The 21275-nt window shown below is 41.9% G+C and overlaps 1 protein-coding gene across 3 annotated transcripts in view; it reads right to left on the bottom strand.

Annotated features, from left to right (window-relative positions):
* SLC30A4 (solute carrier family 30 member 4) overlaps positions 1-20872 on the bottom strand; it is a 41032-nt gene extending 20160 nt beyond the window's left edge. The window contains exons 1-2 of one of the 3 annotated variants that reach the window (XM_064292011.1): positions 20427-20849; positions 248-394 (exon numbers count right to left, since the gene is read on the bottom strand). In XM_064292011.1, coding sequence (XP_064148081.1) covers positions 248-394; positions 20427-20817 — 538 coding nt within the window. In that variant the 5' untranslated portion in view covers positions 20818-20849. Of the gene's footprint in view, positions 1-247; positions 395-9388; positions 17738-20426 lie in introns of those variants that run through there. The other 2 variants (XM_064292010.1, XM_064292012.1) reach the window with 2 other exon arrangements.
* Between the last annotated feature and the right edge of the window lie 403 nt (positions 20873-21275).

Raw genomic sequence — 21275 nt, 5'->3', positions numbered from 1 at the left:
TATTAATTACTATTAATAATTAATTAATAATTGTTGCCATATAATTTTATATGTGTAAACTGTTTATTTCATTGAGCTGAACGTACCCTGGAAGATGTCGCTGAATAAGTCTTATCCACCTATTTTCATTTGCCTTTTTTTTTTTTTTTACTCAAACGGGATATCACTGGAAAATTTTCAGTTAATCAGGGGTATTGTGGTTTTACTATAAAGTATTATATATCAAAAGAAACCCCCAGTTACCTACCTAAGCGATGGAATCCAAAGGTGAATCTTTTGGTTGGTGATTTTGAAGACAGCCACAAAGCAAGCAGGGTCAGGATGATGGCACTTAGGTCAGTTAACATATGAAGCGCATCTGTCATGATTGCTAGGCTATTTGCAATGTATCCACCTTAGAGGAAGGGTGAGAGGAAAGGAGGAACAAGCCAATTAAGATAATCAGTATAAGCAATCAAACCAGAAATACGTAACATCCTACAAAACACGAATTTCTAACTAAATCTTTGTGCTGTTACGATACAATCATGGTATCCTGAAATTTGATGTATATTTGATGTGTATATTTTTTTTCTGGTGAGAATGTCCATTTCCATTAACAGATTCTCCAAGGAGTTGATGACCTTTCAAAAGTTAAGAACCCACTAAACTGGGGGCAAACACATAAAGAGAAATTTTGTGTTTTAGCACTGCAGCTTTTGCTCAACCCACTAATTCTACTACAGTGAAATTAACAATCACAATATCCAAATATGACAATAAAACTGAAGAAAAGGTAGCTGCTCACTTGCTCATGGAGAGTTTCAACATAAAATTAAACTGAAAAAACTCACAAAATGTGCATTAGTTTAACACCAAAGATTAAAGTCAACTAATTCACTTGGACATGGATGGCAATGTCTTCTGATATAGGGACGAAAGGTAGTATTCAGAATACAAACTTTTTTTTCAGCATTGATTTTTTTGGGCATTATCTGTATATTAATATGAACTCATGCCACCAATCTGTCAGTCTGTTGTACCGCTGGAGCTTGCATGTTGCTGTGATTCTGGAAGCTATTCCACTGGTATTTCAAAAACCAGTAGGGTCACCATGGTAGACAGGTTTCAGCAGAGCTTCCAGAGTAAGACAGACTAGGAGGAAAGGCCTGGTGATCTACTTCCAAAAATTAGCCAATGAAAATCTCATGAATCACAACAGAGCACCGTCTGACTCACTTGCTTTGCCACATCGTTTGGAAGGATTAACAGCTAGAGAAGGGTATCGTGTTTGGTGACGCAGAGGGCCAGTAAGGGTGAGTGAGGCCTCAGTGACGCAGAGGGCCAGTAAGGGTGAGGGAGGCCCTCAGTGACGCAGAGGGCCAGTAAGGGTGAGGGAGACCCTCAGTGACACAGAGGGCCAGTAAGGGTGAGCGAGGCCCTCAGTGACGCAGAGGGCCAGTAAGGGTGAGGGAGGCCCTCAGTGACGCAGAGGGCCAGTAAGGGTGAGCGAGGCCCTCAGTGACGCAGAGGGCCAGTAAGGGTGAGCGAGGCCCTCAGTGAGACGGATTGGCACAGGAGCTGCAATGGTGGACGCAGACATGCTGGTAATCATGAGGATGACACAGGACCAGAAAGGGGAATGAACACTGAGCTCCTGCCTTATATCCTCTAGTTCTCAAAACAGATCAAGGTTACTCCTCTATTAACATAGGGAAATCTGAAATTTTCCACTCTCTGAGGTAACTATTAACCATCTTTTTCTTCTAACCCTCTCCCTTCCCACACACTGCTCCACCTCAGCAGTTAGACTCCCATCACCTTATATTCTTCACTACAGAAACAAAAGCTATTGGGTGGGAGGTCTCATTTTTACTCCAACAAACCTACAAACTTATTATCAGCCCTGGCCTCTCTACCTTCCTGCTGCAATAACAGAGCTAAGTGTCCCTCCTGTCAAAGGCCCACATGTGCTCTAGGATCCAACCCCCTTCATCTCCTCAAGGACTTTTTTCTCCAGTTATTCTCTCTTCTGTGCATTTTCAACCTCTCCCTCTCTTCTAGATCACTCCTACCAGCATTCAAAGGTGCTCCCGCTTGTTTAAAAAAAAAGATCCTGTCTTGATCCCCTTCCAATAACGGCCCTCTCTTTGCTGTTCTCAACAAATTTTGAAAGTTACCTATGTACACTATCTCTTCCTCCTCACCTCTTTTTTAAAAAAGTTTTTTTTAAAACCAAAGTTACACATATGCACAGTTTAAAGGCTCAGCTTAATCTTCAAGATTAAAAAACAAGACAAAACAAACAGTCCCTAGCATCCCTCATCTCCTCTCAATTTCCGCAGACATCCTCTTTCAATTATTTTAGCTCATTCTTTTGGTATCAGCCTCCGTATTTCTTAATGACATGACTGTATTGTTAATTCTTGTTTTTTTTTTTTTTTCAGTGTTTTCACTTTAGATTTGGCTCATTTTTCAATCAGTCTCACTCACATATCTTACCCCTCCTAACTTCCTAATTATAGGTATACCTTGCTTTACTGCATTTCGCTTTACTGCGCTTCGCAGGTAATTGCGTTTTTTTACAAATTGAAGATATGTGGCAACCCTGCGCCGACCAAGTCTATCAGCACCATTTTTCCAATAGCAGGTGCTCACTCAGTGTCTCTGTGCCACATTTTGGTAGTTCTTTCAATGTTTCAAACTTTTTCATTTTTATGATATATGTATGTTACAGTGATCTGTGACCAGCAATCTTTGATGTTACTATTTTAATTGTTTTGGGGTGCCAGGGACGGCACCCATTAAAGATGCCAAACTTCATCAATAAATGCTGTGTGTGTCCTGACGGCTTCATCAACCATCTCTCTCCCTCCACCCAGGCCTCCCTACTCCCTGAGACACAATGATACTGAAATTATGCCAGTTAATAACCCTACAATGGCCTCTAAGTGTTCAAGTGAAAGGAAGACTCACATGTCTCTCACTTTAAAAAGCTAGAAATAATTAAACTTAGTGAGAAAGGCATGTCAAAAGCCGAGACAGGCTGAAAGCTAGGCCTCTTGCCCCAAGCCATTAGCCAAGCTGTGAATGCAAAGGAAAAGTTCTCGAAGGAAATTTCAAGTGCTACTCCAGTGAACACACAAATGGTAAGAAAGTGGTACAGCCTTATTTGCTGACACAGAAAGTTTTAGCGGACTGGATAGAAGGTAAAACCAGCCACAACATTCCCTCAAGCCAAAGCCCAATTCACAGCAAGGCCCCAACTCTCTTCAATTCTGTGAAGACTGAGAGAGGTGAGGAAACTGCAAAAGAAATGTCTGAAGCTAACGGAGGCTGGTTCATGAGGTTTAAGGAAAGAAGCTGTCTCCATGGCATAAAAGGGCAAGGTGAAGCAGCAAGGGCTGATGTAGAGCTGCAGCAAGTGATCCAGAAGATCCAGCTGAGACAACTGATGAAGGGGCTACACTCAACAACAGATTTCCATGTAGACGAAGCAGCTTTATGTTGGAAGAAGATGCCGTCTAGGACTTTCACAGCCAGAGGAGAGAAGCCGATACTTGGCTTCAAAGTCTCAAAGGACAGGCTGACTCTCTTGTTAGGGGCGAATGCAGCTGGTGACTTTAAGTTGAAGCCGATGCTCATTTACCATTCTGAAAATCCTAGAGCCCTTAAGAATTAAGCTAAATCTACTCTGCCTGTGCTCTGTAAGTGGAAAAACAAAGCCTGGATGACAGCACATCGGTTTACAACGTGGTTTACTGAATATTTTAAGCCCACTGTTGAGACCTACTGCTCAGAAAAAAGATTCCTTTCAAAATATTACTGCTCACTGACAACGCACCTGGTCACCCAACAGCTCTGATGGAGATGTACAAGGAGATCAATGTTGTTTTCAAGTCTGCAAACACAACATCAGTTCTGCAGCTCATGGATAAGTGAATAATTTCAACTTTGAAATTTTAGTATTTAAGAAACATTTCATTAGGCTATAGCTAGCAGAGACAGCTATTCCTCTGATGGATTTGGGCAAAGTCAATTGAAAACCTTCTGGAAAGGATTCACCATTCTAGATGCCACTGAGAACATTCTTGGTTCGTGGGAGGAGGTCCAAATACCAACACTAACAGGAGTTTGGCAGAAGCTGATGCCAACCCTCATGGATGACTCTGAGGGGTTCAAGACCTCAGTGGAGGAAGGAACTGCAGATGTGGTGGCAACAGCAAGAGAACTACAAGTGGAGCCTGAAGATGGGAGTGAACTGCTGCAATCTCATGATAAAACCTTAACAGTTGCTTCTTATGGATGAACAAGGCAAGCGGTTTCTTCAGACGGAATCTACTCCTAGTGAAGATGCTGTGAACACTGTCGAAATGACAACAAAGGATTTACAATATTACGTAAACTTAGCTCATAAAGCAGCGGCAGAGTCTGAGAGGACTGCCCCCAATTTTGAATGAAGTTCTACTGTGGGTAAAATGCTACCAAACAGCATCGCGTGCCGTGGAGAAATCTTTTGTGAAAGGAAGAGTCAATGGATGCAGCAAACTTCACTGTTCTCTCATTTTAAGAAATTGCCACAGGCACTCCAAATGTCAGCAACCACCATCCTGATGAGTCAGCAGCCATCAACATGGAGGCAAGACCCTCCACCAGCAAAAAGATTCCAACTCACTGAAGACTCAGATGATGGTTAGCATTTTTTAGCAATAAAGTATATTTTAATTAAGGTCTGTATATTTTCTTTTAGACATAACCTTTTGCATACTTAATAGACTGCATTGCATACTTAATATTGCATTCTTACAAAATAGTGTAAATGTAACTTTCCTATGTACTGAGAAACCAAAAAATTTCTGTGACTCCCTTTATCGCAATATTCTCTTTATTGCAGTAATCTGAAACCAAGCCCACAATATCTCCGAGGTATGCCTGTATACTGCAATTCTGGCTAGATTGAAATTTGATATTTATAATATATATGCTTTGGCATACGTAATTTATAGTAAACTATTTTTTTTTTATGATCACTTTTTCTTTGCTGCACATGTTTTAAGATTTTCCCTGGCGTTAATAAATGGCTTTTTCTCCTTGCATAGTTTTCTACTTACTTATCAGTAATTCAATCCTAAATTCCTCGCTGATACCTAAATCTCTTCTCAAGACATCCAGTCACATCACATATTGTTATTTTTATCTTCTTATAAAAGTTTCTTCTGGAAACATTTGATCTGTTCCAATTTGGAATGACTGTGATTTATGTTGATTGTACACCTCTCATCCCGAGATCACCTTTCATGATAACCTTGGGGATTTTTTCACCTCTTCTGTCTTCTACTTTCTGTATTTAGTCTTTTTGGATAGAGATCCCCACTTTATTGAAGTGTAATTTACATAATATGTTACATACAATAAAATACACCAAATTAAGTGTACAGTTAATGAGTTTGAGAAATGTGTATTCCTGTGTGACCACCATCCCCTTGAAGATACAGCACATTTCTGGTACTCCAAAAAGTTTCCTTGCAACCCTTTGTAATCTCCCCTCCCTTGACCCTGCCACAACCACTGATCGGATTTCTCTCACTACAGATTCATCTTGCCTGTTCTAGAACTTCATGTCAATGGTATCATAGAGTATGAACAAGTACATCTAGCTCAGCACAATGCTTTTGAGATTCGCCTTTCTTTTCAAATGCATTCTTTTTAAAGTTGAGTAGTATTCCATTGTATGAAAAGAGCACAATTTGTTTATCCATTCACCTGCTGGTGGACATTTGGGTTGTTTCCAGTTTGGGACTATTATGAGTAAAATTGCTATGAACATTTGCTTTCAAATTTTTCTGAGGATATACATTTTTATTTCTCTTATGTAAATACTTACAAGTGGGACTTCTGGGTTTATATTTAATTTTATAAGAAACCTTAAACTGTTCTCCATAGTAGTTGTACCATTTTAAAGTCACACCAGCAATGTATGGTATTCCACTTGCTCCACGTCCTCACCATTACCTTGTGTTGTCAGTCATCTTAATTTTAGCCATTTTCGTGGGTATGAAGTTTTCTTCCAGAAGCTTCCTAAAAGTGGTATGCAGGTGGTACATTTTTTGAGTCATTACATGTCTGAAAATATCTTTATTCTACTTTCCTATCTGATTGATGTCTATAGAATTCTAGACTGGAAACAAATTTCCTTCAAAATTTAAATCATCGCCTCACTTGACACCTACCTTTCAGCATTGCTGTTGGGAAGTCCAAAGCTATTCATCTCTCTCTCATCCTTTGTGTGTGACCTATTCGTTCTTTTTGGAAGCTTACAGAATCATCCTTGTTCCCTGTGTTTGGAAAACTTACAATGATATACCCTGGTGTGGGTTTTTTACTTTATTATACATTAGGTGGAAGCTTACAACACAAGTTATTTTCTCATTAAAAAATTTATACACAAATTTTTTTATGACATTGCTTGCAATCCCCACAATGTGCAACAGTCTCCTCCTCCCTTTTCATCACGGGTTCCCTGTATCCAGTCATTCAGTTTTCGTGTCCTTTCCTGCCTTTTTGTCTTTGCTTCTGGGCAAGTGTTGCCCACTTGGTCTTGTATACTTGATGAAACTAGGAAGTATGTTGCTCATGTGTGTTATTGTTTTACAGTCTTGTCTAATCTTTGGTTTAAAGGTGGACTTGGGAGTGGCTTCAGTTCTGAGTTAGCAGGGTGTCCAGGGGCCACAGACTCTGTCAGACCAGTAAATCTGGTCTTTTTTTTGAATTTCAATTTCATTCTACATTTTTCTGCCTCTGTCCGGTATCCTCTTTTGTGATCTGTCAGAGTGGTCGGTGGTGACAGCTGGGCACCATCTAGTTGTTCTGGGCTCAGGATGGTAGAGGCTGTGGTCCATCACTCCTTTGGTCTAATATTTTCCTTGTGTCTTTTTAGCTTTCTTCATTCTCCTTTGCTCCTCATGGGATGGGACCAATAGATGTATCTTAGATGGCTGCTTGCAAGCTTTTAAGATCCCAGTTGCTACTCACCAAAGTAAGATATAGAACATTTTCTTTATGAACTATGTTATACCAATTGACTTGGATGTTCCCCGAGACCATGGTCCTCAGCCCTCAACCCAAGTAACTCGGTCCCTGAAGGTGTATGGATACGTCTATGAAGCTTCTATGACTTGCCTTGGTCAAGTTGTGCTGACTTCCCTTATATTGTGTGCTGTCTTTCCCTTCATCAAAGTTAACTTGTCTACTGTCTAGTTAGTGATTTCTCCTTCCTACCCTTCCCCTCCCTCATAACCATCAAAGATTATTTTCTTCTGTGTGTAAACCTTGCGTTTTCATAATAGTGGTCTCATACAATATTTGTCCTTTTGTGATTGACTTATTTCACTCAGTATAATGTCCTCCAGATTCATCAGACATATTCTGAGGACTCCTCATTGTTCCTTATTGTTGTGTGGTATTCCATTGTATATAGGTACCGTGATTTGTTTATCCATTCATCTGTTGATGGGCACTTATTTTGTTTCCATCTTTTTGCTATTGTGAATAATGCTGGAATGAACACAGGTGTGCATGTCTATTCGTGTGATGGCGCTTATTTCTCTAGGATATATTCCTAGGAGTGAGACTGCTGGATCGTACGGTATTTCTGTCTTTTTAAGGAGGTGCCACATGGTCCATCGTGATCGTCACACTTTACATTCCCACCAGTTGTGCGTAAGAGTTCCAATCTCACTGCAACCTCTCCAACATTTGTTATTTTCTTGTGGATTCACGCCAGTAATGTCAGGGTGAGACGGGATCTCACTGTGGTTCTGATTTGTGTTTCTGTAATGGTTGTTGATCTGGAGCACTGCCTCATGTGTCTGTTGGCCGCCTGAACTTCTTCTCTGGTGAAGTGTCTGTTCATGTCCTTTGCCCATTTTTTAACTGGATTGTCTTTTTGCTGTTGAGGTGTTGAAGTACTGTATAGGTTTTACAGATTAGACCCTTGTCAGATATGTTGTAGCCAAAATTTTTTTTCCCAGTTTGTATGTTCTCTTTTCATTCTTTTCGTGAAGTGTTTCGGTAAGTGTTTAATTTTTAGGAACTCCTAGTTATCTAGTTTATCTTCTGGTGTCTTACATTGTTTGTATTCCATTTATGCCATATATTAAGGCCCCTAGCATTGTTCCTATTTTTTAGTCCATGGTCTTTATCATTTTAGATTTTATACATATGTCTTTGACCATTTTGAGTTAGTTTTTGTGTATGGTGTGAGGTATGGGTTTTTTTTTTTTTTTTTTACAGACGGACATTCAGTTTTGCAAGCACCATTTGTTAAAAAGATGGTCTATTCCCCATTTAATAGGCTTTGGTACTTTGTCAAAGATCAGCTGACTATAGGTGGATGGATTTATGTCTCGGTTCTTGATTGTTTCATTGGTCTATGTGTCTGTCATACCAGTACCAGGCTATTTTGACTACTGGGCTGTGTAGTAGGTTCTGAGATCAGGTAGTGTGAGAGGCCTTCTACTATGATCTTTTTTTTTCATTAATGCTTTGTGTATCTAGGGTCTCTTTCCTTTCCATATAAAGTTGGTTACCATTTTTTCCATTTCATTACAGAATGCTGCTGGTATTTGGGTTGAGATTTCACTATATATGTAGATCACTTTGGGTACTTTCACCGTTGAGTCTTCCTATCCAGGAGCATGGTATGTCTTCCATCTATATAGGTCTCTTTTGGCTTCTTGAAACAGTGTTTTGTACTGTTCTTTGTATAGGTCTTTTACTTTCCTGGTCAGATTTTATCTTTCTAGAGGCTATCATGAATGACACCATTTTCCCGATTTCCTTTTTGACATTCTCTGTTGGTATATAGGAATCCAACTGATTTTTGTATGTTGATCTTGTATCCTGCTATTCTACCAATTCTTTCTAATTAGTTCCAGTAGTTTTCTTATGGAATCTTTGGGGTTCTCTATGTAGAGGATAATATCATCTGGGAATAGGGATAGTTTTAATTCTTCCTTACCAATCTTTTTTACCAATCTGGATGCCCTTTATTTCTTTTTCTTGCTTTATTGTCCTAGCTAGGACTTCCAGTACAATGTTAAATAGGAGTGGTTATAAAGGACATCCTTTTCTTGTTTCCATTCTCAGGGGGAATGCTTTCAGCCTCTCTCCACTGAGAATGATTTTGGCTGTTGGTTCTGTAGAGCTGCCCTTTATTATGTTGAGGTTTTTCCATTCTAGCTGTGGTGGTGTGATGGGGGCCCCTGGGAAGGGGGGAATATGGGGCTAGGTGGGAGGGAGAAAGAAAAGGAAAAAAATGGCAAGGTGGGGACTGGGTAGATCCGGGAACCAGTGGGAAAGGAGAGGAGGTACCATACGGGGCTAGATGGGAGGGAGAAAAAAGAAAAAAAAAAAAAAGCTGCACTGCAGGAGGGAGCTCGTATTGTGGACCCTGGCACTGAGGGCTGCTGGCATGGGTGGGTTCTTGCTTCTAATCACCAGAAGCGTATGGGGTGGGAAAGCATGTTTTTCTGGTTACTGGGTGCTCTGTCTCACGTTGGCAGCATCACGAAGTTGCCTTTCCGTACTCCTTGTCTGGGGTTGTTGGTGGCTGTAATCCAAGATGGCCACACCATGCTGTGTTAGTTTGCAAGGGATCTCCACTCCACGTCTCTCCTTGTTCTCTGTTTCCTATCAGTTTCTTCTTTCATTCGGTGTTTGATCTAGTTCTTTATCCCTTCATTTGATGCTCAGGGTTCCAGGACTGACTTTTATATCTGTTTTACTTAGTTGTTCAGGTTTTTGCTGCAGGGGGGTGGTATGGTACATTTCTAGGGCGCCATGTTGGCTCTGCTCCCTGTGTGGGTCTATTTTCATCCATCTTGTTGGGCTTTTGTGGATTCTTTCAATATACAAGCACAGTTCTGGGGATATTTCCTAACCTATATTGTTGATGATTTCTGCTCTTCTGTTTTATTTTTCCAAAACTCTTATTATTTGATTCCTTGACCTACTGGACTGATATTCTAATTTTCTTGCTTTTCTCTCCTATTATTAAGGTTGGAGGTTTGAGTCTATCCAGAGATGCCTCAGGAAGAAAGGCCTAGCAATCTACTTCTGGGGAAAAAAAAAGAAAAATCACCCATGGAAAACCTTATAGAGTTCTACTCTGACACACCCGGGGTTGCCATGAGTTGGAATCAACTGGATGACAACTAGCATCATTTTTTTTGTTGTTTTATTCAAAAGCTCTTTTCTTTACCCTGAATTTCTTTTTTAAAGCAGCTTGTTCTTGTTTCATGGATGCATGATCTCTCATTTCTGAGAACACTATAATATTTTTATTTTTTTCCCTTTATAGTCTATTCTAAAAAAATTTTCTTCTGATTGTTTTAGTCTCAATCTTTCATATTAGCAACTATCTTCAGATGTTTGGTGTTCCTTAGTTTCTATTCATGCTTAAGGCAATGGTAACTGAAAGTTCTGACCACATGGGGCAGTTATTGTTAACTGTAAGCTTTACCATAGGTGACATGGCTAAACTGTTGGGCAATCCCAATGTCGGTATTTTTAGGTCTTTTCTTTGGGCTGATCAGCATCCTCGGAGAAGACCCCTCCATTATCTTGTCTGGTGGATAAAGCACTGGTTATTGGCACTGGAAAAGTGCACAGGGAAACCTTAGTATTCAATACACATACGTTCCCAAAATTCTCTTGTTTTCATGACAATATTTTCCACTCTCATTTGGGCCTGGTGTTACTCTACAGAGTAGAGAAGGTACAGGCAGTCCTTGTTTTGCATGGTTCCAATATGCATGAATTTCAGTTACTAGGGTTTAAATAACACCAGCCCCTGCAAAAAGATTCAAATTTCAGGTAGCACAGTACATTAACTGTGAATAGTTACGAAAAGTACAAACTTTGCTGCTACATCTTTAGTCCATAAATCACTACATAAATAAAAGATGCTAATCATTATCGGAAACCCTGATGGCTTAGTAGTTAAGAGTTCGGCTGCTAACCAAAAGGTCGGCAGTTTGAATCCACCAGGCACTCCTTGGAAACCCTATGGGGCAGTTCTACTCCGTCCTGTAGGGTCGCTATGATTCGGGATCAACTCAATGGCAGTGGGTTTTTTTTCTTTGAATCATGATCAGACATCAAGCATTTCTTTCCAAGTCGGCTGATAATTGGTCACTGTACATCTGTTACTCACTTTACGCAGACAGCAAAATGTATAGTGTTGCCTCCTTGTCTCACAGTGATAAACCCATGAGATAATTTGCAAAAAATTGAAAACTGAAAGTGAGAATTAGTCAAAAAAAATCAAAGTGCAGCAAAGAAATAAAAGGTGATAACACTGAAAGTGAAATTGGATACACCAGAAGATTGAAAATGGTGAAAGAAAGTAAACGACAGGAAGGAACAGTACGTGATGGGCGTTTTTACCCCTCCGCACAAGTAACAGAAACCTCAGTGGCGTAGTGGTTAAGTGCTACGGCTGCTAACCAAAAGGTCGGCAGTTCGAATCCACCAGGCGCTCCTTGGAAATTCTACGGGCAGTTCTACTCTGTCCTATAGGGTCGCTATGAGTCAGAATTGACTCGACAGCCGTGGATTTGGTTTGGTTTTGGTACAAGTGACTGGAGCCCTGGGGGCATAGAGGTTAAGAGCTACAGGTGCTAACCAAAAGGTCGGCTGTTCAAATTTACCAGCCACTCCTTGGAAACCCTATGGGGCAGTTCTACTCTGTCCTATAGGGTCGCTATGAGTCAGAACCAACACAACGGCAACAGCTTTGGTTTGGTTTTTTTTTTAGTACAAGTAACTTTGCAGGATTTGAACTGAACATAAACGAAGTTTCACAAGAAAGAACTGATTGTGAGAATGACTCTAGATACGCAGCCAGTGGAACTTAGCGAAGTGGAACTTAAGGACATAAAAAAGGAAAGTGGCTGTGATGACAAGGATGAAGATGTCCCAAAGGAAATGACGTTGGAAAAAACTTCAGGTTAAAGGAACCTTCAGAGATGTTTCATGACATCGAGTGCACAATGTTGGCAACCGACCCAAACTTAGAAAGGAGTATGACAACTTGCCAAGGCATAGAAAGGATGCTCACTTTGTGTTCTAAGTTATATGACAAGAAAACAGTTATATGACAAGTAAGCACTGTTCAAACTACTCTTGATACATTTTTTATGAAGAAATAAAATACTTTAGTTCTCAACATTCCTACTGTTTTAAATTATAGCATACTAAATATTTTTTCATATCCCTATGCACTTATGGAAACCCTGGTGGCGCAGTGGTTAAGAGCTACGGCTGCTAACCAAAAGCTTGGCAGTTGGAATCCACCAGGAGCTCCTTGGAAACTCTATGGGGCAGTTCTACTCTGTCCTACAGAGTTGCTGTGAGTCAGAACTGACTCGACATCAGTGGATTTGGGTTTTTTTGGTATGCATTTATAGCCAACAGGAAGGGTTTTGAATGTTTTGACCAAAAAAATTGTAATTTTTCTCACTGATTATTAAGATTGCTTTGCATGGTTTCAACTCCTGCGTTTTTACCATACTGCATTACTGTGCAAAATGAGGACTGATTATATCTAACTGGCTCTTAAACCGGTTTTAATCCATTCTCTTCTCTTCTAAACCCTGCCCCCATCCCTCTGCCCTCCTCTTCAGCCACACGTCCAGAAGTGCTGGGATTCCTGAGGATTCTCTAGGGCAGTGGTTCTCAAGTGTGGTCCTAGGATCAGCAGTATCAGCATTACCTGGGCGCTTGCTAGAAATGCAAATTCTCAGGCTATACTGGAGACCTAGGAGTCGCTGGGTGGTGCAAACAGCTAACTAGCGGAAAGGTTGGCAGTTCGAACACACCCAAAGGTGATCTGCTTCTGAAAGGTCATAGCCTTGAAAACCCTGGGAAGCAGTTCTGCTCTGCATACATAGAGTCACTATGAGTTGGCATTGGCTTGAAGGCAACTAACGACAACACTCCAGGTCTACAGAATCAGAAACTTTGGGGATGGGGCCCAGCAACGAGTGTTTTAAGCTTTTTAGGTGATTCTGATGCAGGCTAAAATTTGAGAACCACTGCTCTAGTGTAAATTGGGTTGGCTCTCGGCTTTCCCTACTGCTGGTTTAGGATTTGGTCTATTAAGCCAGTTACCTCTTGTCTGTTTCCTTTCCAGTTTCCAAAATTTTTGTCGCCACTGCCCCCCTGTTCAGTTCTCCCCATCTATGTGGATTTATACCTTAAAAAAAAAAAAAAATCCCTTTATTGTAGTTTAAGAGAGGCTTCCAAACCCACTGCCGTTGAGTCGATTCCGACTCTTAACGACCCTATAGGACAGAGTAGAACTGCCCGATAGAGTTTCCAAGGAGCGCCTGGCAGATTCGCACTGCCAACGTCTCAGCTAGCAGCCGTAGCACTTAACTACTAGGCCACCAGGGTTTCCAAGAGAGGCTTCAGGAATGAGCAAAACTAGGTGCATAAATATTTGCCATTTTTAACTGGCAGTGTCTTTGCATTCACTCTTTAATCTTTTTCATCCCAAGTGCAGTTGATAAAGTAATCAATAACTGTATTACTAAATCCAAGGGATACTTATCTCATTCTGATCTTATTAGACTTCTCAGCAGCTTCAACCTACTTATTGCCATTTTGGAACATTCTCTTTTCTTGGATTCTGGGACACTTGTTTGCCTTCTGCTTAACTTCTAAAGTTGGAGTTCCTCAAGACTTGGACTCTCTGGATAATTTTACCCATTTGTGTGGCACTATATATCATCTCTCTATCTCGACCCTCTCTTCTGAACTGTAGATGCATATGTAACAGTCCACTAAACATCTCCACTTGGCTATTCCATGAATTAACATGTCAAAAACAACCTGAGCCTATGCACAGCAGGATTTGTGCATTCACTCAGCTGCTCAGATGAGACAATTCAGAGACACTGCTAACACTGCTGTCTCCTCACTCCTCACATCCAAACCATCAGTCAATTTTATCCATGTTACCTCTAGAATGTTTATCAATCAATACATTTTTTCCATCCACTCTAGTCCAAGCTGTAATCATTTATTGTTTGGACCTCTGCAACAGTTTACTTGGTTCCATTCTTCGACCTTCCAATCCATTCTTCACCTAAGAGCCTAAGTGATCTTTTAAAAAGGCAAATCCTATCATGCCACTCTCCTGCTTAAAACCCTTAATTGGCTTCAAATTGCGCTTGAACAAAAACTACACTCATTTAATATAGCCTATCTTTTTTTTTATCAGAAAAAAAAAAAAAAAACAAAACTATGGCACTAGTTTTTTTTTTTTTTTTTTTTATCAGGACCTGTCTGATCTGGTCCCCCTGCATACCTCTCTAAACTTTATGCCTCTTCCCCTCTTGTTCACTGTGGCCTTCTTTTTAGTTCCTTTTAAAGAACTGCAGGCTTTAGGATCTTTGTACATGCTGTTCTCTTTGCTTGGAAAACTCCTTCCCCACTCATTCGGCTTGGATAACTCCTACTAGTCTTTCTTCCCATTTAAATGTACCTGGCTCATAACATAAACTATGTTTCACTGGTTACTATCTTTTACAGCACCTTGTTTTTTTTTTTTTTTTTTCATAGCACTTTACTCATGTGTTTAATGTCTCTCTCCTTTTTTTTTTCCTCCATTAGATTAAAAGCTTCAGATAGGAGGGATTATAATAATTTTGTTCTCCATTGTATATCCAGAGCACGTAGCACAGTGGCTGGCATATGGCTAAGTACTCAAAAAAATGCTTGCTAAATGGAAGGAAGAAAGGAATGGACCTTGTCCCAACTTTCAGAAAAAGTCAGCGGCAAAGCCAAGGTTCAAAATAAAGTCTTCTCTGTCAGATCTTTAAAAATTACTTCATTTTTTTTTATTGTTCCATACTTCTTACATGTTTAAAAAAACAAAAAACCTGTTGCTGTCAAGTTGATTCCAACTCACAGCGACCCTACAGATACCCGTACCATAGCATACCATACTCATTCCCACTGAGTCGATTCTGACTCATAGCAACCCTATAGGACAGAGTAAAACTGCCCCATAGAGTTTCCAAGGAGCACCTGGTGGATTCAAACTGCGGACCTTTTGGTTAGCAACTGTAGCTCTAAACCACTACACCACCAGGATCTGACCCTACAGATAAGATGCTTTATTTCTAAATGCTTTTGAGATACTTTAATATATGCTCTACTATACAGAATTTAATTCTATGTAACATTCTGAATAATACTGTGAATGCCTATCCTAAATACCAGTATGTCTGTACTGCTTAATAAAAGATTTTCATATCTGAAAATAAAACTAGTATTTGAAAGGAAATACTATGGCTTTTGCAAAACAGTATCTATCAAATATGAGATTTCAAAAACGGTAGGTAAGTCAGGACAATTATACCTTAGTGATTTTTACTTAGGTGAAATAAACTCAATTAATCTTAAGGGGAAAATTTGTGATTAATGTTATTCTAGCTTTAAATATTAAATACTAATTTCAAAAATTACTAACTCTGAATGACTCAATATTCCAGTTGTGTGAATCTGATCAAGTCACTGAATCTTAAATCTGTTGAGACCATGCTAATTTGGCCACAGCTTTGCTCCTGTCTTTTAATTTCTTTACAACTTAGGCTTTTGTTAATTTTCTAATACAGTGAACTAATTCAACAAAAATTTACTGAGTGTCTATTCTATACCAGTCACTGTTCTAGATGTTGGGAATTCAATTTATATTTCAGTGGCGGAAGACAGATATTAAACAAGTAAATGAAAGAATCTCAGATGCTGAGGACTTTGAAGGCTGGGGAGGAGACAGGGGAGAAGAGAGGATTACTTCAGTCAGTCAGAAAAGGTCTCTTAAAGGTGTCTTTTGAGATGAGACGTAAATGATAAACTGAAGCTATGGGAAAAGGCAGTCAATATAAACTTGTGTTTTTCAAACTGCAGACCCTGACCCATTCATTAGTGGACTACAACTGATAAAAATATGAACATGTATCATGTGAAATAAGACTTTTGTTTCAGTTATACATGTATTTATATACACATATTATGTGAGCCTTGATGGTGCAGTGCTTAAGAGCTTGGCTGCTAACAAAAAGGTCAGCAGTTCGAATCCACCAGCCACTCCTTGAAAACCCTAAAGGGCAGTTCTACTCTGTCCTATAAGGTCATTATGAGTCGATCAACCTGACGGTATGGGTTCGGCTTTTTTTTTTTTTTGGTTTTTATATGTGTGTACATACACACACATGTATTCCTACACTGGTCACAGTGTCAAGTGTATTTCTTGCTATAAAAAAAAAAAGAAATCCATTGCCATCAAGTCGATTCTGACTCATAGCAACCATACAGGAAAGAGTAGAACTGCCCCCAAAGGCTTCCAAGTAGTGGCTGGTGAATTCAAACTGCCCACCTTTTAGTTATCAGCTGAGCTCTTAACTACCACGCCACCAAGGTTCCCTTTCTTGCTATGGCAAGGTTAAAAAGAGTTTGAAAGCTTTAGGGCAGGAAACAGCTTTGGGAGTCTTAGGAAGAGAAAGAAGACCTGCATGTCAGAAGTGAGCACTGGGGAAGAGTGGTAGGAAATGTATATAAAATTCTTACATACAACCTCCAACAAGCATCCTAAATCTGGACAGCCACCTCTGTTCTCATGGGTCATCATTTAGAGACAACACGGAAGGACCATCTCTCTAAAGTCACTTTGTAAACTATCACTAAGAGGGGTTAGCAGCCACACTGAAGTGATTATGAAAATAATTTCTAAAATAAGAATGCAGTTTTAGTGAGAATATATTACTTGGATAATTAAAAAATAAAAATTTCAAGCTCATAAAATTCTTGGGGAGCCATTTGGACCCCTTCAGATCCTCCTTGTAATGAAAAACTTCCACGTTATTGATATTATTTAATTTTTAATATCTCTTAGATATAAATATAAAAGAAAATGCTACAAAGAGACCACTTAAGTCAAAACGCATGGGGGGGGGGGGAAACAGCCAAGAGACAGGGATTGCAGACACGACTCTTCCATAACCACCTTACGACTTATCTAACCTCTCTGGACCCTCGGATCCCTCAGGTGTAAAACAAGCAGGTGGCACAGGCACCCAGTAAGGTCCCTTCATATCATAAGATTCATGATTCTAAGTAATTTTAGAATCAATGACTTTACATTTGCAAAAATTAACCCGGTGTTTTATCAGAATGAAAAAAGGAGGAAGTTACATGATAGCCAACAAAGACAACGACCTTTACCGTCACTGACATGGTGTTTGAAGAACTATAAGAAGCATGTTATTTCTTGAAGTATATGTTGTACTTAGGTTGATCTGTATTTTGGAACCATGTGGCCTTTTCACATCATGAGATCAGTCTCTTCGTGTTATGGATTGAATTGTGTCCCCCCCAAATACGGGTTGTAATTCCTAACCGCTTTTTTTTTTTTTTTTATGCCTGTGGTTATAACCCCATTTGTGGATGTGTTGTCTTTAATGAGGCAGGATTAGTGTAGGGTATGTCCTGGGTCAATTTTTTTGAGATACAAAAGAGATTAAACAAGCAAGTGAGACAAGCAGAGATGGGGGAAAAGCGATGTCAAGGTGCATGAAGACTGCCCAGGAGCAGGAGCTAAAAGAGACAAGGATGTTGCTCCAGAGCCAACAGAGGGAGGAAGCCTTCCTCTAGAGCCAGCACCCTGAATTCGGACTTCTAGTCTTCTGAACTGTAAGAAAATAAATTTGTTTGTTAGAGCCATCCACTTGTGGTATTTCTGTTATAGCAGCACTCCATAACTAAGACACAATCTGGTACAGAGAGTGGGGTGCTGCTCTAACAAATACCTACAATGTGGAAGTGATTTTGCAATTGGGTGATGAGTAAAGGCTGGCAGAGTTTTAAGGTGCCTACCCTCGGGGCACAGTGGTTAAATGTTTGGTGCTAACCAAAAGGCTGGCAGTTTGAAGCCACCAGCTGCTCCTTAGAAACCCTATGGGGCAGTTCTACTCTGTCTGATAGGGTCGCTATGAGTCAGAATCGATTCCATGGCAATGGGTTTGGTTTTTGTAATAGCAAAAGCCTGGACTGCCTTGAACAGGATGTTGGTAGAATTACGGATGTCAAAGGCAATTATGGTGAGGGCTAGAAGGAGGTAAAGATAGCTATAGTCTGTACTGTCTTAGCAAATACACACGGCGCCAACAACGGAACGTTACTACAAATGTGGATGTTAAATGTGCTCCTTGTGAGGCTTTAAAAGAAAATGATGAACCTGTGACTGGACAATGCGGGGAAGGAAGATGCTTTTTATGTGGTAGCAAAGAACTTGTCTGAGTTATGGTCAAATCTTTGGTGAAAGGTAGAGCTAGTAAGTGATGAAGTTGGAACCTGGCTGAGGTGATTTCTAAGCAAGACCTTAAAGGGGCTGCTTGGTTTCTCCCTGCTGCTTATAGTAAATGTGAGAGGAAAGGGATGGACTTAAAAATGAACCGTGCAAATGAAAACAAACCTTAAAGACTTGGAAAATTCTGTTGTATGAACTAAGAACACATATCCTAGAATCTTCACCAAGGACACAGCTGCACAATCTTTTGTTAAAGAGATTAAGCCTGTGACTGATGGATCTAACCAACTACCACAGCAGAAAACCCATCAGCTTAGACTGATGGGGAGAGAGAAAGAATGAAAGGGAAGAATGTGTCTGCCTCTTGGAATTCTACAGGCAGGAAAGAAACAGGCCAAAGGATCTACATCTGTTATCCACCAAGAAAAGGAAAGGACCATCCCTGGACCAGTTTGGAGATCAGCAGAACTGCTGGAAGGAGCACAGGAAGCAGGGCCTTCTCGGCTTCAAATGGTAGGGCCACAGCTTCCTAGGTTTCGAAGAGTCAGACCTTGCCAACTCAGTTCTGGAGTCCACTGGGGCCACTGAGGGGGCGGGGCTGCCATGCCTAAGGGGCAGAAGAATTGGGCCTACAGTGGCTGAGGGGATGGGGTCACCACTCAGATGAGCTAGAAGAATGGGCCACCTAAGCCTAGGAAGCAGGGTTGTCATTCCAGTGGGCCTGGAAGGCGGAGCTGAAGCCCAGGGCTGTACAGCCTCCACCCAGAATCCAGAGGGCATGGCCAACACCCAGAGTCTGGAAGGCAGGGCTATTGCCTAGATGGTCTCAAGAGAAAAGAGGATTATTTTCAAGCCTGGTGAGCTAAAATAAATTGTTTTGCTGGGTTTTGGCTTGCTTGGTGCCTGTTATCCCTTTCTTCCCTCCAATTTCTCCCACTTGTAATGGAAATGTCTACCTTGAGCCTGTTCCTCCACTGTACTTTGGAAACAGGTAACATGTAATCTTCATTTCATGGGTTCACAGGTGAAGAAGAATTTTGTCCCAAGGTGCACTATGCCTAAAGTCTCACCCATATTAGCCTTAGATGACTCAGGAGATTTTGGACTTGGAGTTTACTTGAGACTTCTGGGATGATGTGATGGGGTAAATGTGTTTTGCAAGTGGGAAGGACATGAATTTTGCGGGGGGAGGGGGGCAAAGGATGGAACGTTAAGGATTGAATTGTGTCGCCCACAAATATGTGTTGCAATTCCTAACCTCTGTGTGTGTGGTTAGAAACCCTGGTGGCGTAGTGGTTAAATGCTACGGTTGCTAACCAAAGGGTTGGCAGTCTGAATCCGCCAGGCATTCCTTGGAAACTCTATGGGGCAGTTCTACTCTGTCCTATAGGGTCGCTATGAGTTGGAATCGACTCATCAGTGCTGGGATGTGTGTGGTTGGAGCACTGGTAGCCCAGTGGTTAAGAGCTTGGCTGCTAAGCAATAGGTCAGCAGTTCAAATTCACCAGCTGCTCCTTGGAAACCCTATGGGGCAGTTCTACTCTGTCCTATAGGATCACTATGAGTCGGAATTGACTTGAAGGCAGTGGGTTTGGTTTTTGGTTTTATGCATGTGGTTATAATGCCATTTGGGAATGAGTTGTCTTTCTTATGTGAATGAGGCAGGGACTGTGTAGGGTGAGTCTGCAATCTCTTTTGAGATATATAAGAGATTAAACAAGCAAGCGACGGAAACAGATGGGGGAAGAGAGATGCCAAGCCACATGAAGACTGCCCAGGCGCAGAAACTCAAAGAGACAAGAATCTTCCTCCAGAGCTAACGGAGAAAGAAAGCCTTCCCCGAGAGCCGGCACCCTGAATTCAGACTCCCAGCCTCATAAACTGTGGGAAAATAAATTTCTGTTTTTTAAAGGCACCCTCTTGTAGTATTTGTTATAGTGGCACTAGGAAGCTAAGACACGATAAAGAACGAAGTTCCTGAAAAGAGTTTAAGCCTGAAATCGTAGGCAATAAAAGCTCGACAACGGCTCTCTAGGCAAGGTAAACAAAGTGAGTTGGCAACACAACTCACCTACGAGTTCTCCAATCATGAAAAGCAAGTAAAGAACGGCAGCGATGGTCAATCTGGTTTTCACCCTTCGCTGCTTCAGTAGCTCTCTCTGCTTGCTGCAGTTGTCACACGGGTCCACCTTCAGACTCAGCTGACTGTTGGTCAGAGGTACGTCCTGGTCCAATAAGGAATCGTCGTCGGCCTGGAGCGCAGGGTGCGCCCCGTTAGCAGGCCTTTCTGGGACGTCAGAACCATCGTCGCCTACCACAACTCGCAGCTTGTTAAACCGAGAAAGCCCCTCGTCCACCACCTCATCCGAGAAGTCGAAGGCGCTGGTGTCATTGAGGAAGAGCGGCGCCTCATCCCTCCTCAGCAGGGACCTGAGGCGCTTCCACGCGCCGGCTCCCGCCATGGCAGCGGCTGCGCGGCGCCGAACGGCCAGGTGCAGGCGGCCGGCCGCCGGCTACTTCGCGGGAGCGCCAGCGCCCGACGGCGGAGCCGCGCGTCCCTCCCCACCCTGCGGAAGACGAAACACGTTATCAGTTACCGGCGCCCCCACAGCCCCTCAAGTTCCGACGCCGCGGGCGGCGGGGAGCAGCGCCGGCCCCGAGGCGCGGGCTCTGCGGCTCCGCGGTCGCCGGTCTCTGCAGGCGCGGGCCGCGGCCCCGCGAGGGGGCGGTGCGTCTACCTGGGGCGCTGCCTCGGGGCCGCGGCTCATCTCCCCGCCCCCGGCCGGCTCGGCGGGCCCGGCTCGCACCGCTCGGCCCGGGGCGGCGGGGGCGCAGGGTCGCCCCCGCGACTGCCACGCCCGCCCGGCGCGGCTCGCGGCCGGCTCCGCGGGTCTGACAGGTTCGGGGCCGGCGCCCGCAG

This window comes from Loxodonta africana, chromosome 10 (assembly GCF_030014295.1).
Source record: "Loxodonta africana isolate mLoxAfr1 chromosome 10, mLoxAfr1.hap2, whole genome shotgun sequence".
In the NCBI taxonomy this organism is placed as follows: Eukaryota; Metazoa; Chordata; class Mammalia; order Proboscidea; family Elephantidae; genus Loxodonta; species Loxodonta africana.
The sequence above is the reverse complement of the archived record's forward strand: the minus strand, read 5'-3'. Positions and strand labels throughout refer to the sequence as shown.